The 16,694-nt window shown below is 46.1% G+C and overlaps 2 protein-coding genes and 1 long non-coding RNA gene across 3 annotated transcripts in view; 2 read left to right on the top strand and 1 right to left on the bottom strand.

Moving 5' to 3' along the window:
• The first annotated feature begins 1,279 nt into the window (after nt 1-1,279).
• rnf6 (ring finger protein (C3H2C3 type) 6) lies at nt 1,280-6,964 on the top strand. Its single transcript, XM_053413090.1, has 4 exons — nt 1,280-1,383; nt 2,458-2,613; nt 2,825-2,989; nt 3,349-6,964. The coding sequence occupies exons 2-4, from the start codon at nt 2,472-2,474 to the stop codon at nt 5,196-5,198; spliced, it is 2,157 nt and encodes a 718-aa protein (XP_053269065.1). The 5' UTR covers nt 1,280-1,383; nt 2,458-2,471; the 3' UTR covers nt 5,199-6,964.
• LOC128426230 (uncharacterized) lies at nt 5,388-15,731 on the bottom strand. The gene is made up of 3 exons (XR_008333244.1): nt 15,213-15,731; nt 8,726-11,863; nt 5,388-8,385 (listed from the first exon to the last, which is right to left on the bottom strand). It is a non-coding gene; the product is annotated as an uncharacterized LOC128426230 (long non-coding RNA).
• Nucleotides 14,657-16,694, top strand: part of atp8a2 (ATPase phospholipid transporting 8A2) — a 41,812-nt gene continuing 39,774 nt past the window's right edge. The window contains exons 1-2 of the mRNA XM_053413088.1: nt 14,657-14,859; nt 16,390-16,534. Of these exons, the coding sequence (XP_053269063.1) occupies nt 16,434-16,534 (101 nt within the window). The 5' untranslated portion in view covers nt 14,657-14,859; nt 16,390-16,433. The remainder of the gene's footprint in view (nt 14,860-16,389; nt 16,535-16,694) is intronic.

Here is a 16,694-nt window from a genome sequence, read left to right as displayed (position 1 = left end):
ACAAATGGTGGAAGTAAAGGGGCCTGTTTTATTTACAACTTTACTACGGAGCGCCTGAAGTACTACGGAGCCCCAGAAGTGCCAAATCTTTCGCGCACAACATAAACAACTTGCACACACACAGTTAATATCTGCGTAGTAAAGACATACGTGGCCGATGCGTTGTAGACAGCATCAAGTTGCGTTCATAGCTTTTAAGAGTTTGTTTATTTCTCAGGTATTATGATTGAAACACGGTCCTCCCGTCGCTTGAGCCTGTTTTTCCGTCAGTACGCGCAGCAAATGATTCCTGACAATCCTCTGTGCAAGAGCAACAGGCATTTCTTTGTGTGATATTCCCAGGCGTAAATAAAACTGGAATAGCTTTTTCTCCATGCTATGGCACAAATATGGTGGCTGTGTGTGCGTTTGAGTCATTACAACACAAAACATATATTTTTTAAAATATTTTGCAAGATTACAAAATATAATATTTTGGGGCTTCAGGGGCTCCGTGCTTACAATTTATGTCTATTACCTCAGTGTAGCATAAATATTGATATCATAAATTATTATTTGCTTAAATTTGATAATAAAAATATTTAAAAATCATCTTGATAAGATATGTATCTGTGTAAAATAAGTAAATTATCAATCAATAAGTCATACCAAATAGAAATACTAAAAAGATAATTACATTTTTATTAAATTCTTAAATGCAGGAAATATTAAATGGTAGACTGGTCATGTCATCGAGATGATGCAAAAGCTGTTTCAGGTGAAAATGAAAGTGAGTGTGTGCGACAACAAACAACAGGCATGAGCTTTTGAGGGAGCGGTGAACAAAGCAGTGGCAGGAATGAGACCTGAATACGTGAAATACTTGACACAACCTCCATCAAAAACGTTTTGGCATTAGCTAGGCTTTGCTTTTATATATGTTGGTATATACATTACATACAGTATACAGAGCTGCCCAGATAAATGTTCTATAACGTCTGTATAATACACCGATTTATGATTATTTCCATATATTATGACGTGATCAAATATTAAGTTTGAGTGCAAAACGAAATTAGCGTTTATGTAGCTGTTATTCTTTAAAGAAATACCCTTTGTAACCGTGTTTAAATTGATAAAGACTGTCCATAAAGATATATTATGTTTTAGTTGATCATCCCCCCACTGTGGACTGTAAAAGTCTAATTTTAAAAACGACTGAATCATTTTGTTGATGTGAATTTTTGAACAACAAAGCGATGAGTTTTGCAACACCTAGGAACGGTTGTGGTCCGGGAGGTTGTCCATTACGGACGGTTTGTGGTGCAGCACCACTGGTCCCATCTTGGTTTGAGAGAGAAGGGAGAGGAAAGCAAACCGTCCATATTACAGCTGCTTTGTCAGGTACTAAATTCCTTTTAATGTCCTTGTCAACTCATGTAAAACTGTGGCGGGGTTGCCTGTTGACGTCCGCGCACAGTGGGGGCTTTATTAAACTGTGCGTCACGTTTATATATGAGGAGTTATTGTGACTCGCAGCTCGCTGACGGCTGAGCTAATGCCGCTAACATTGGTGTCGACGGGCTAATGTTAGCGCTTAGTTAGCAAGTAAAGCGATGCGCATTCAAAATGACACCTCGCGTCTTTGTGAGCTCCTCGAAGCTTCTCGTTGTGTTAGTGCGACAGCGGACATTGTCATCGACAGGCTCTATCACCGCCACTATCTGTTCTATATTACGGCTGACAACATTCTTTGTCTTTCCTCCTTTGCCCTGCGTTTACATGGAGGAGACCTCCGTTTAGCTCGTCGTGTCCCGCCTCTGTCGGGCTCTGATTGGCTGCTCGGCGTGTCCGTCATTCGCGCTAGGCCGGTGATTGGTGGCTAACCAGGATGACAACGCCAGTTTTATTGCATTATGCCCCTGCCTTCAACATGGCCTTCCGCTGCTACCGCTGAACTTGGCTAGTTTTAGCTCACATGGAGACTGCGTTGTTAGCAGGATTGCTGTTGCCTCTTAGTGAATGAATCGAGCATTTATCAACATGTTAAGTCAGAGGAATTTAAGCTGCTGATATTCGTGCTAATCGTTCGCAGCCTTAGCAAGATTCCTGTAGCCTCACTCTGTCTCTGGTTGTTGGGAGTATTTCGATAGAAAATGGATGTCGTTCACTTGACTGTCGTCTGTGGTTCGAGACTAGTTACTGCAGCCCTAACTTGAAATGCATTGATGGCCTAGTATCTAATATAACACAATATCTGCACGATCCACTGCAGGGCAAGACGTTTGTTCTTTATCTTTGCAACAAGACCATCAGATAGCCAGTAGCTTGTTTACCTATTGTGCAACATATTAAGATGTCCTATTAGCATGTTCTCTTGAGCTGCAGAGGCTCAATGTGTAAATCCAGCCCTTAAAGGCCCAAATGTGAAGATGACATTCCACCCTTGACTTACACCTCCACTCATCTGTCTACCAGCACTTTCCACGGTGATGGACCCTCCTGGTGGGGGAGACGAACGACGGAGGCAGGCAGAACGTCTTCGACGGGAGGAGGCTTACTATCACTTCATCAATGAATTGAGTGAAGAGGAGTATCGCTTAATGAGAGACAGCAACCTGCTCGGCACTCCTGGTGAGAAGGAATACATCATGAGCATGTTAACATACTGATTGGGATTACCTGCCTAGCCTGACTACATATATTAAGTGTATGAAGTATACAAGGTATATTTGTATTTGTTAATAATCTCCTGATAATCTTAAGTCACTATAGCGGAGAGGTTTCTTTTTATCCCACTGCTGTTGACGACACATAACATCCTGCATATCCATATGTTTTGCAGGGGAGGTGACTGCTGAGGAGCTGCGGCAGCGTCTTGACGGCGCAAAAGAGCGGGTCTCATCTCAGCCCCGCACTGAGCAGCTCCCGCAGCCTGCTGATTCTGGAGAACAGCAGAGCAGTAGTGGTGAAGGAGAGGAGAGAGGGGCTGGAGGGAGACGAGCGCCAGGTAAGGAGAAGGACGGATTCCGGCTTTCACAAGTTGTATTGTATGGCTTTGGATGAATTTCTATTGATTAATGAAGATACCTCCCATAATACCATAGCTTAAAAGGGACCGGGCAGGAGAAGAGATAGAAAACAAATGCTGGCAATGCTAACACAGCTTTTTCATCTGTGAATTCTGGTAATAAATATAGTGAAAGCAGTTGCTTTGCATTAGGCATAAAACCACTAAACTAAAACTGTTGGTGTTGTAAATGGACAAGAAGCAACAGTAATGTATTTATTAGATTTATCATACAGGAGAATAGATTTTTTTATTGAATGCATGTCGGTGTACAGTCTTAAACCATCTATTTTTTACAGGAGGCACAGAGCCTGGAGCAGAAACCTCTAATGGTGACTCATTACTGGAGTGGCTCAACACTTTTAGACGTACTGGTAATGCTACTCGTAGTGGACAGAGTGGGAACCAGACATGGCGTGCCGTCAGTCGGACCAACCCCAATAGTGGAGAATTCCGCTTTAGCCTGGAGATCAACATCAACCATGATCAGCCGGAGCCAGGGGAGCATAATGACGCTGCAGATGCTGCAGAGCTGCCAGTGACTGCCCCAAATACAACTTCAGCCTCTATACACACTGCTTCCTCCTTCTCCAGCCCTCGCCCCTCTGCCATGTCAAGGCCAGCTCCATACCCTTCCCCACGCCCAGCCCTCAGTAGGAGGATGCAGACACGGCGTACACGCAGCAGTGTTAGCACTCTTTCTGTGAGCCCCCCAGCACTTCCTGCACCAGAGCCCCCATTAGCTGCTGCTCAAAGGAGAGGTTCCACTTTGCACTCTTTATCACCACCTCCCACTGTTCCCAATCCTCCTCTTGATCAGACTGCACCTTTGCAACATCAAGCCCTCAATGCCGAAGGAGAGCAGGGGCATGATGATATGTCCGTTTCTGTAGACTGCCCCCGTGTATCACCCCACTCTGGGTCTCAGGCCCCAGCAGTGGGTCACGAATCTCGTGGCAGTAGGACTCGATCGCGTGGTCGTGCACGTAGAGCTGCAGGGGGGGGCGGGGTTTCATCTCGCTTGTCTAGGAGAAGCCGCTCACCCTTGCACAGAATACCTGTTAGCACCACTCCACCATCCAGCAGTGGCGTCAGTGGCTCTAGCATCAGCACTGTTGAGCCAGGCAGTGGCACAAGCTCTGTTTCCATGGAGACAGGAGAGGCTGTTGCAGAACCTGCAGCTCTTACGGAGCCAGCTGTAGAGACAGGAGAGCGCGAGAGTGAGTCTCACGTTCCAGGAGCAGGGAATTCAGCGGTGCGACGGCACCCAACCATCATGTTGGACCTGCAGGTGAGAAGGATTCGACCCGGTGAGAACCGTGATCGGGACAGCATCGCCAGCCGAACACGGTCACGTGCACGGGTTGCTGAGAATACTGTCACATTTGAAAGTGATAGTGGTGGATTTAGACGCACCATCTCACGCTCTGAGCGTGCTGGAATCCGCACCTATGTGAGCACTATCCGGATTCCACTGAGGCGCATTAGTGAGACAGGCTTGGGGGAACCCAACTCCACTGCACTGCGTTCCATCTTGCGCCAGATTATGACTGGATTTGGGGAACTGAGCTCACTAATGGAGACTGAGGCTGATTCTGAAACTGTTCCACCCAGTCACACAGATGCTATTGGCACAAATACTAACACCAGCCCATCCAGTCGTCTGCATGCAAATGAGAGTGCAGTTGGCCCAGTGGGCACTGGTGGTGTCGACCAGGAGAGGGTGGGGCTGGTTGGAGGTGAGGAGGATCAGGGTGGGCAGGCCAGACTCGGAGGTGCAGTAGTGAGCACCACAGAAGGACGGCCCACCAGCAGAGACACCAACAACCTGGTAGAAAACGGTACTCTACCCATCCTGCGGCTGGCACATTTCTTCTTACTCAATGATGAAGAGGATGACGAACACCCAAGGGGCCTGACCAAAGAGCAGATTGACAATCTCTCCACACGCACCTATGGTCAGGCCAGCCTGGAGGGAGAGATGGGTCGTGCATGCAGTGTGTGCATCAATGAGTATGCCCAGGGCAACAAGCTGCGCCGTCTGCCCTGCTCTCATGAATTCCACATCCACTGCATTGACCGCTGGCTCTCTGAAAACAACACCTGCCCCATCTGCAGGCAGCCGATACTTGCAGTCCATCATGACTGAACTATTTGCTCTCAAACACAACTGTCATGTTCCTGGCTGGCTGAACTGAGCAGACCCAAGTTGGCTTTGCATGTACATAGCGCTTTCATGGTTTAGTTTCTTTAAAAAAATCCATTGTGTCGAAGTTGAAGAAGGTTAAACCAAAAGTGCGGAAAAGAAGTAACTATAAATGCAGAGAATTAACAAAAGTTTATTTTTTTAGACTCCTTGTTTTCAGCAACTTATTGTTTTAGCTTCTTCTTCCTGTGACTTGTTTCGCTGATCTGTCACCAAGCATCAGAGGCCCATGTCAATGGATGGCATTAATGCTTAAGGGGCTCCAGTAGCTGCTGCTGACTCACTTTAAATCTTCAATGTCTGATACATGTGATGTCCTTGTCATATCTGGACTACAAAGGTCACTTCTAGAGATGATTTATTCAGTATAAGCTGTAAATAACTCACCAGTGCTTGTATGTTAGGGGTTTGAAGCAAGATGCTCCTCACATACCATCTGTTTAGAATGGAAACAGGAAACCTTTAGTTTTTTAAACATTAACCATTATAAAGCTTCGACGTCCATTTTAAAATTTTAAAATCTTAAAATCCCTTTACAGTTGGTTAAGAAATGTTTGATTAATTGTTGTGTATGAGCAATGTATCTAATTTTGAAATGGGTTTTATTCTGCACATCTGATATTATTTGTTTACGCTCTCTCTACACACCTGGCCCATAGAAATCCAGAACAGAATTTATCCGTTAATAACATTAACATTACCCATATGAGCAGCTCAATTCATATGAAAGGCAAGTGATAATCAGGAATTCTGAGTTGTAATTTAGTCTGAGTTGCGCAATACAGAGACAGTTATTGTTTTGCTTATAGCTGTTGTTTACATTGCAATGCCTGGTTATCATCTCCACTTAAAATCTTGTAAACCCTGAAATCATGTTTGGTCTTGGTTTCTGTTTCTGACAAACACATTGAAACCTGTTTCATGAAGTTGCATTGAGCAGTAAGTCAACACACACTGAGTAAAGAAAAAACTGGGTCAACATTTCTGGAGTTTTTAATGGTTTTTATCTAAAAAATGTTCATGAGAAAATTCAGAGCATCTGCTGCATTACTGATCCCTAGCGACATTCACTGCTAATGAGAATCAGTAAACAACACATCTCTTCCTAATTGGGTCTATCAACTCCAGTACCATAACAATACTTTAATAAGGCAGTGTTAATGTTACAATATCCCTATATGCTATTCATGGCTTGTTTTTCCATAGCGTCATACACAGATGTTGACATTTCTAGTGTAGCACCGGTGGATTATTTAGCTGAACACCCTAATCAGTGTGTTCCCACCAGGGTCATCATTAATAACAGGAGCTACTGTCACTAACAACACTGCAGGACTGGTGCAGTTTGGAAGAGGGTGCGAGAGTGGGATAAGTGTGTATGGGTAATTGTATGTGTGTGTTCGGGCGGATGTGCACTGAAGGAAAGGTCACGTGTTCCAATAAACCTGGTTCTGAAAAGGCTTCTGTAAAGTGGATGTGTCCACTCGGAGACAAGGAGAAGGTTGTGGCCACTCCGTGCAGAAGTGAATATTTATTCTGTTCCTATTTAATAAAATGGAAATCAACTTTTGAAATATGTATTGTTAAGATGTGTGAGAGTAAATAAAACAGTTATGATGAATATGTTACTATGTAATAAAAATGAAGACATGGGGTTTTCTTCTCTGCTCCTTAACAATGGAATAAAATGCAGCTTTGTTATGGCAGTACATGTGGTTCGTGTGTTTGTGTGTGTGAAAGGTTGTGAGTCACAGAGGACAACACACTTTAGTATGAAGCCATATTCGGGGTAAAATGTAAGAACACATGGAAAGAATGACCATACTGTGTCAGTTTATTATATTATTATATTATATTATATTAAATTATATTTATATAGAATAGCTAAGATTTTCACTTGTGGTTACTGAACAGTGACAGTTATGTATGTTAGTTTTGCACATTAGTAAATGTAAAATAATCAGCTAGCCTGAGCTTAAATCAGATTCCCCGAAAGCAAATAAGGTCAGCGGATATCTTTCATATAACTAGTAATAAAGAACAGTATTCGTCCTTTAGCTCTAAATGTTTAAAAGCCTGGAGAACATGCGTCCAAAGCCCGGGTGCGCGCACGCATCCCATCATCCGATGCGCGCTCCTCTGCTGAAGCGATGGGCATCTGATTGGTAAAGTCAGAAGAGATTGTACAGTCCCCTTTCAAAATAAAGCTTTCCTGTTTCATGTAGGGCCGCATGTAACAATTTACATCGGTAATTAATCACAAATGAATTAGTAATTTAATCGATTTAATATTTGGAGTGTAAAACCCACACAATTTCCTAAAACAGAGGTGGACATCTTCATGCTTTGTACCATGAACAGTCCTGAGAGAATAAAAAAACTGTCCTCGCAGTTGAGAATTTAATACAAAATACATATCTGAACTCTGAAACACAAAGTAAACAAGTCCAAATTGAATTTGCAGTTATTAGATACACAGGAGAGTGAGTAGATCCACCTCGTCTCTATTTCGACGCGCTTTGTTTTGAAAGCCGGAAGTCGCCCCCTTCTCCCTCCTCCTGTCTCAGCGGTGACTGACTCCGTCCTCCAGCACATCACCTCCAGCCGAGAAATAATGACCCGTGAGAAGCAGCAACAGCAGGAGGCGGAGGAGGAGCGGCCTCATCCCGGGTCCGGAGCATCAGCGGCAGCGATAGCAGCAGCAGCGGTGGCGGTCTCCTGCTCTGTGGGGGAGCCATGAGCATGACTCCGCTCCGGCCTCCTCGCCCCAGCCTCACCGACACTCGTCCTCCAGCAGCAAGATGTATTTCAACCGGAGAGCCAAGAAGATCCACAGCGAGGGAGGTAAACAGACACGACCTTTATTTCATGTGTCGGAGTTTCCCTGCTTGAGCCGCGAGCTGTCAAAGTAAAGTCGTGTCGGTCTCCCTGGTGGAATCCGGCCTGACAGAGCGGCCTGCACAGAACCGTGCGTATCTCACTATGTGCTCGGCATATTAACTGGGGGATGTGATGGAACGGGAGCTGCCCGGGACTGCGGCATGCATGTGGGGGGGGAGTTAGCTCGTCTGTGCCGGTGTTTACCCTGCGGTCTCAGTTGGCGATGCAGGGACGAGCAGACTGCAGGTGTCTGGATGGAAGATAACAGCATGTTAATGCTCGACAGGATGAATGAGAATGACCTAATCACCATTTATATAATGTACCGGAATGAGCATCATTATGGTGTGGTGTTACATAATAATGCAACAGCCTCTTGTGTCTCGAATTGCACCGTCGCCTCATGGGATCTTTTACAAGGGGTTTCAGAATACATCTATAAGCTCATTCCATTTCCAAATATCCGCGACTATTACACAAGTTGTTTTGCTTTTCAAACGTGCAACACAAGCTGCCATAGATCAGCCCAAGAACAGCCTATTAGCTCCCCGACTTAAGAACCACGTGACCGTCTAAAGAGCGCTCCTTACCTTGAGCCCTACACATCTGAGTGTCACCTCAGCTCACATCCAGAGGAAGAGCTGCTGCACACATGAGCCTGTCTGCACGTAGCTGTGTTGTGGGGACAAATGCCCATGGCAGCCTCCGCAGTGTTGACTCCAGCTGCAACATCTTTTCTTTGGAGGAAGTGGCTTTAACCTCATAGTTGGAAAAGGGATTTGAAGTTAAAAAACAGCAGACTGCAGTCAGTGGATTCCACACAATCAGATGAGACTGTCCTAGAAGAGTCAGCTCTTCGGCGTTTAATAGTGACGGGCACATATTGTATGGCTGCATTGCTGTTGTGTGTCTGTGTGTGTGTGGGGGGGGGGGCTGCATGCCTCCTGCAGCTTCCAGAAATAGAAAGCAGGTCAAACTGCGATCAGAGATGAGCCAACTGGGCCACGCTCTCCAGAGGTTCCCAGATACTTTCAACTGTTGATTGAGAAAATAAAACAGCTGGATGGTTTCACACTGAGGCCGCGAAGGTTTATCAGAAGAAAGGTCAAAGGTTAAAAGCTGTTTAGGAACAGCATTTTCAATATATAGTGACAGACACATTAGCCTTTAACCTTTATGTTTGTATTTAGCTTCAACAGCTCTGTTACAGTAAGTAAAGGATTAATTAGGTAATAAAGCATTGTACATTTTATATAACTAATAATAACTGTTCCATATCTGACCCACTTTGTTGAAGTTTGAGAAAGTACTTCATTCAGTTTTAATTTGACAAAAAATGAGACTGGAATCACCAGTAGAAGTCGCTTTAGAGATCAGTCAAACCCATTAATCTCTCAGCTAAAGCTATTGAAATTAAAATAATGTATTTAGAAAATGATGTACAAAGCTCTTCAGAACATCCAGAATGGTATATAAAAAATGGTAACTTTGGAACTAATGGAGGGATGTGAGGGAATGTGTTGGCCTGCAACAATGTGTCTAATTTTATTGAATTATTTGCTTTGTTAATTCACGTTTTATGAGAGACGGGCAGATTATGTGAGATTATTCTTCTCTCAGCTCCTTCTAATTCAAAACCTGAGATTTAGTGTTTGCATTTCAATTGTTTCGTTAGTTCGATGAATAAAATAAGTTCATATTTGTTGTTCAGCCGGTGGACTCACGATGAGTCACACTGCTGTTATTAGTACTTTTACACGTCTTATATGATTCTTATAAGAAAAAAAGCAAGTATGACATTTACTAGTTTTTCAGTAACACTCATGGGTGAATTTTTTGTTTTCCTTGTTTAATTGAGTCTATTAGTTGTATAGAGGTGTTCACAAGTGCCATATTTAAAGCACAGAATGGTTATGGGGGGGGGGGGGGGGGGGGTGTTACAGTGTCTGGTATGTACATGTGTTCCCTCCCAGTCTCCATGTTGCCTTCACTGTAATCTCTTGACGCCTGACCTCTTGAGTCTTTGCTCCAATTAGTGAGTCGCCACATCCCTGCCGATGACGTCTGCAGCTCCCAATCTGTCACATTTACTCCCAATGCGTCCACACAGAGGAATCCTTTCAATTGTTTGTATTTAAGAAGACCTAAATAGTGGGTTCTACTCTCAAACGCTAAAACACTTCTTTCATTGGTTGCAATTGCTCATTATACTGCGAAGTGAAGTCACAGTATGAAGCAAAATAAACTCTGATTAAGATATTTTATAGGTTTTGCCTATTGCATAGCCTAAATGATATAGATTTAAATTGAAGGAGTGGTCCTGTCATAGTGTCGTTGGGTCTAGTTTATAGGCGCCATGTGGCTCAGCCAACTGTCAACCATATCGTCTGTTGGGGGAAGATAATGAGTCGTTGTCATGGCTGCCAAACAACTGAAGATGCCATTTGGGAGATAGAGACCCCTAATAATATGCAGTTGTCAGGTAGTTACATGAGTTGGCCACAGGGGGACACTCTTGGGTAAGCTACCAGCTTTTTGGTCCAGTCCATTTCTCTGTCTAACTGTCAGACCTCCGTGTTTCACCTGCAGGCATGAATCTCATCTTGCTTATCATTGCTCGCAGGGACAGGCAAACAGACACCTTGACAGTGCATTTATTGACACGTGGATGTGTGCGGTATGTGTGTTTATTTACTTGTTGTCTTGTGTGTGTTGTTTCCTCCCGCCGTGGCCTCTCCGGTGCCCACAGAGCAGTTAGTGTTGACCACCATTAGGCAGGAGGCTTCTGAACTGCAGGACCCAGGCCAGGGCGCCGGCGCTGACATGTGCGCCCGCCTCACAGACAGGCTGGACAAAAGTGAGTTTCGCTCGAATTAGACTGGATGACGCCCAGTTTGAGTCCCAAGGTGCATGTGGCCATGCCGTGCGCAGCAGTTCGGAGCAGCTGTCTCCCGACCCCCGGCCCTCAAGAGCTACACTGTCTAGTCACTGAAGGCCTCTGGTTCTCGTCTGAAAAGGTTAAGACGTAGCCGTGCAGCTCTGGACCCTGAAGAATCTGTAGCTCCTCTGGGCCTGGAGTGATGGACGCTGAGCAGAGATCAACCCTCTCACTGCACGTGCTTGTAGATAATGGGCTGACCACATATGTCGGGGGTCTTTATGCAGCACATTTGCATGTTTCAGTTAAACAACACATGCCTGAATAGACATGTAAATGAGCACTGCTGCATGCATGTATGATAACATGAGCTGGGTTTGGAGCAGGGGCAGAGGAGTAGCTGCATGTCGGGGCCTTGCATTGCATGATATTTAATCTGTGTGTGTGAGAGAGACAGTCGGTGTCCATAATTTATTGTCAGTCTTCGAGTGTGTGTGTATATATATATACGTGCATATGCATACATTAGTGTTATGTATGTTTCGTGTTGCGGTCCCACCTGTAGGATAATCTGGTTATGGATTAGCAGCAGGTGAAGTTGCAGAGCAGACACAGAGGGGATTATCATGCTCGTTCAGCCGGACTCCTAAGAGGCTTTCTTGCCTTACGTCCTGCTCTGTTTCGGTGGAAAATGGACCCGGTGGGAACGCCCGGCACCAGGTCAACCAGGACCCGCAGATAGGGCCTGCAGGCCGCCTCGGAAACTAGGACAGCCATGGGACGCACAGGTCGCTCGGTCAGACGGAGATCTGTCGGTAATGCTTTCTTGACCACACAGCTGGATTGTGGGCTAGACAAATGGAAGACATGGGAAAATGTTTCATTTTGTATTGTTTTGTTTTTGATTTAATTGAGGTAACTGAGGTGGTTGTGGTTCAGTGTTTAGCTCGAGAACCCTTTGGCAGGAGCCGTTGCTGTTGAGAGGATTAAAACCTGAGGTGTCACCGTTAAAGGGCCAATAACTCCAAAACCTTTGCCAAGACGGAGTCACAAAACTTGAAGGGATAAAATATTCATGTACTCTGATTTGCCATGTGCATTCATCTCAGTGCAGTTGCATCTAAATTGGTAGGACAGCTTCACGGACACTGTCGGGGTAGCTGTCCTCAGTGTGGCTCAGTGCTTCATCAGCTGGAGGCAATTGTAGCTTCTCTCATGCAACTGCTGTTTCAATCAGTGGCTATTTTCTTTTCTGGCTCATCTCTGGGATAATGCGTGTTTGGAAGATCTCAGCGCGACTTGATTCTATTAAATGTGTAAGCGTCTCCGAAGCCATTTCAAACACAGTTCTGGCAGTTGTGTGACCGACACAGCCGCTGAGGGAGAGACACTAGTGGCGGTGGTTGATATGCGAGTCGTTTCCTGAGCGAAGGCCCGGGCACGGGACCAGGACCCGGTGTTTGGTGAAATATGCTCTGCCATACTGGAAAGAAAGATGAATTATGCAGCCGGCCTCGATCCATTATTCAGGAGGCTGCTTTTTAACTGCGAAACTTTGGCGCCAGGCCAGAGCATGTTGGGTTCTGCCCAGAACACAAAGGTCACCCTCCATCCATTTGTGAGGAGTGTGACCTTCTTCTAATGTTATATTTTGCTGACTTGTGTACTAACATTATCCAAAAATGTTTCCAACAATGTTCAAACTCAGAGGAATCCCCGATTATATTCAAGGTTTCATTTTGGTCGCCTTTTAATTGCGTCTAATCTGTTCTACCGTTACGACGACAGACAAACATGCTGCTCCTTAGTGAGTCAGCTGCTTCTTTGACAAATATATACACAGGGCTGTTTTTTAAGAAAGGAGGACACGTCTCTAAAGAAGCCAAGTGGGTGGCAGGCGGTGTCCTACCAGCAGAGCACGAGATCAGGCGGTTTCTCGAGGAAGGATCGGTCTAATCTTACCTTCTCCGGCTGCAGGTTATCAGACCATCAGACCTATGGTACCTGTTTCGCTATAGCCCGGGTGCTTCAAGTGCAATTGACCCAGTTGTGCTCTGCTGAGGGGCTTTTCTGCTGACTCATCAGTGTGTACGGAGGTGACTGCATGAATCAAAGGCTACGTGGGGCTGCTGAGGGAAACGTTATTGATCATTCGTACGGGGGGTTAAATAGTGGAGATATGGGCAGGGGGATTAGAGATACCGGTAATAGTTTTATACAAGCACAGAAACTAGATGAAGAGGAGGGAAAGGTGCATTAAGGGGACAGCGGACATGATGACATTATCGTTAAGGTGCATTGCCGTTTGCTTCTTGCATCATCCTTAATCATTTCCCTAAGAAGCGATGACACTTCATATCTTGATTGACCCTGTGAGGGGTTTGTGATGCGAGAGACTTTTTGGTAAACAGGTAAAAGCCTGGTTATACATACAGAGATAAGATAGAGGGTGTTTGCCCATTATCATTTTGTCTGGGTAGACTGTGACCTTTGCTCTCCGGCTTGTGCAGACACTTTGCAGTCATGGTGTCGAATACCAAAGGCTGGAGTTAAAGCCCCTTAAATCAGAGCAGGTTTCTTGTGCAGAGATAGAATGATGCACTGTGAATTGCAATACAAAAACTAGAGGTTTACCTCTACTAAATATCAATATAAAAAAGCCTCCACTTGAAAATAACACCCAGATACCCTCAGTAAAAAAAAAAGATGCAGTAATTGTTGCTGTTTCCTGTAAACACATGCGCTTTATGTCTCCCCCGTTGGAAAAGTGGATATCTAATGTGTCATTAGTGATGATAGCACATAAGCCTGACTGACTGCCTGGTGTCTGGGCCGCTTTTTACGATTCCTCGCCTCCCTCAGAACGACATGTATGAGTGGAAAATAACGATATTAGCCTAATTGATTGACGAGGGGAGAAAGAGAGACTGACCCTTCTCTTGTGGGATTCTAGTGCTGCAGAAACTGAGTTTCAGGGCCGAGGAAATCCAATCTGCCGAGCGCCGCCAGTGCTTATTCTTTTCTAAATTATTGATGCATTAAGTCTGTTGTTGTTTTCACTCACAGACTCACACACACACAAGCAAACACACAGGTTGTCAAACTATAGGGCTGGGTGGTATGGGCAAAAATGATGTCGAGATCGTAAAACGCAGCTTTGCGTCTGGTTTAACCGATCTTCACGAAATTCGATACGCACATGTATCGTGACCGGACGATAAATAACAGGCAGTCGGCCATTTTGGTATTTTTGGTGGCCATTTTGGCCTTTTTACATGTAACATGTATTTTAACAAACTCCTCCTGGAGCTTTCTTGAGATTAACTTCAAACTTTGTCAGTTTGCTTTAATGTCAGAGTGTCTGTGGTTATAGATTCCTTCAATGTCTTAGACTGTTTGGAAAGGCGAGAGATTTATTCGATCTGAAGAGAAACAAGAGTGTTTTTGACCTGAACAGATCTGAGTCTGTACTCCGGAGGTACGCCTTGTTTCACAACTTTAATTAGATTTACATAAAATGTTCACCATGTGGTCTACACTTGATGGCATGGGCCCTAATGCATGACGGACGCAGGAAGTGACCCTTATTCATTTCCTGTGCGAAACCTAGCCCTCCCGCACAAAACGCACACAACACAGAGCCGTTTCGCAGGTCCTCCGGCCCGCACAGTGCTGCCAGTTCAAAATATCTCATGCAGTAATTGTGTAAACATTCTCAAGAGAAAATGAGCGACTGACGGAATATTCTAGTGATGTTATGCGAAGTGTGATTGGGATGTGGCGGGTTGAAGTGATCTCCTGACGGATGGCCTCTCTTAACCCCTGGATGTCATCCGAGCCACTAATGTGCGTAAACATTCTCAAGAGAATATTATTGATTGAAGGATATTAATAAGATTCATATAATAATGCTAAGGGGAATTTGGCCTGTGTCTTACGATGAGTGCCTTTTAGATAATCTGTTGTTGTATCGCTGGAGATGCTGAGCTGCACCTGCACTTTTTGCATGCTGTGGAGAACAGAAACCAGTGGTGGTCAATGCACTGCTGCACATGCATCTCATTGGGAGGCAGTGGCATGAAGTGATCCCCCGGGATGTCATCTGAGCCGTTTGTGTGCATAAACATTTATCAAGAGAATATTAGATTTAGATTACACTCAAATGCATTGTGTAAAAAGGCTTTTGGGGAGTAGCTTACCTGTGCCAAATGCTTTTGAGGTAATACTGCACGTGCACTATTTGCACCTGTGGAGAGCAGGAACCTGCGGTGGTCACTGCTCTGTGGCACATGCATCACGGTGCCAGAGGCAGTGACGTGTGGTGATCTCCTGATGAATGGCCTCTGCCTCGGGGAAGTCATCCGAGACCTCGTGCGCTCTCACCACCACAAGCTGAAGGCGACACCAGGCTTCTGGCCCTTTAAAAACGCAGCCCCGTCTCTGCCTCTCCGCCGCACCGAAGCAGCCCCGCTCCATATGGCTTCCTCGCGTTGTCTGGGTCGGCGGCGGTGAGGGAGGAACAGGATCGTGCCGGAGTAAATAACAAAAGAATGGAGGCTGTCCCGCAGCGGCAGGTGTCCACATGACGCGGGGCTCGGCGGGCCTGTGTCTGTCAGCAGAGCCGGGAGCTTCCTCTTCGGCAAGGACGAAGGAGGAGAGAGGAGCCGCCGACGCGTCTGTCCTCGCCCAGGTCTGGTTGTAGTCGCAGCTGAGTAAACTCCGGAGCCGTTGAACCGCGCTCACTCCGCCGGTCGGGACGAATCGAGCTCCGGGTCCTGAGGGGGCGCACACGGGTTCGGGGGCGCGGGAGACACGCGGGGGGGATCGCGACGCTTCGGAGACCGTTGGGGATGACAAAGCGAGGCGGGCGGGGAGGGGGAGTCTGCGGGATAAGGAGAAGCGTGTTGCGCCCCCCCCACCACCCCTCTGTCACTTTTCTTTCTCCATAATGGATGATTTGCCGCGTAACGACAGCCGGCTCCGCGCGCTGCACATGTGCTGATAAAACACTGCGACCCGGAGTGTGTTTGTTCGCCATTGTGCATCCCTCAGCACATCCATTATACGCGGGGGGTCCCGTGGGCGTTCGTGTGCATTGACGGTACCTGCATGATAATAGCGAGAGACCCGGGGAGGAGGGGGGTGTTTATAACGGGAGACGTCACAGGCTCGAGCCCGCAGCGGATCACTGCAGCCTCTGGTACTTATTGGTCGCCTTTTGAACTGTAAACCACGTCTCCTGTCTATGTCTCTTTCTCTCTATCTCTCTCCTCCCTCTCTCTCTCTCTCCCCCCCCCCCTCTCTCTCTGTGTGTGTCTCTCACTCACTCACTCACTCACTCAGCCTCGCCTCTCTCCCATCAATCCAACGGTGCAGGACCCGCTTGCTCGTCCGCCGGTTACCGGAAGGCAGATGATGAGATGTCCGGCACCACGTCCCAGGCGGATCCCGTAGACGCCACGGCGCGGACGGTGCTGCTCAACCGGCCCCAGACCACCAAGTTCTGCGACAACCATGTCAGGTGGGTGCCTCCTCCTCCATGGAGCTCTTCGAATCAGCACTTCACCAAAACCACAGTAAAAAGTAAAAGCATCACCAGATTGATGGAAACCTAAGTGTTTACTCTGTGTTGGATCGGCTCATCCTTCACACAACTTACTTTATCCACCTGCAGCCTTCTC

Source organism: Pleuronectes platessa, chromosome 20 (assembly GCF_947347685.1).
Source record: "Pleuronectes platessa chromosome 20, fPlePla1.1, whole genome shotgun sequence".
Classification (NCBI taxonomy): Eukaryota; Metazoa; Chordata; class Actinopteri; order Pleuronectiformes; family Pleuronectidae; genus Pleuronectes; species Pleuronectes platessa.
This window is presented reverse-complemented; position numbering and strand designations above follow the sequence as displayed.

What these genes read in the sequence shown, in the direction of transcription:
- rnf6 (XM_053413090.1), top strand. Translation starts at nt 2,472, where the DNA reads ATGGACCCTCCTGGTGGGGGAGACGAACGACGGAGGCAGGCAGAACGT. An exon ending in CAACCTGCTCGGCACTCCTG is followed by an intron (nt 2,614 to 2,824) that starts GTGAGAAGGAAT and finishes TATGTTTTGCAG; the next exon opens with GGGAGGTGACTGCTGAGGAG. An exon ending in TGGAGGGAGACGAGCGCCAG is followed by an intron (nt 2,990 to 3,348) that starts GTAAGGAGAAGG and finishes TATTTTTTACAG; the next exon opens with GAGGCACAGAGCCTGGAGCA.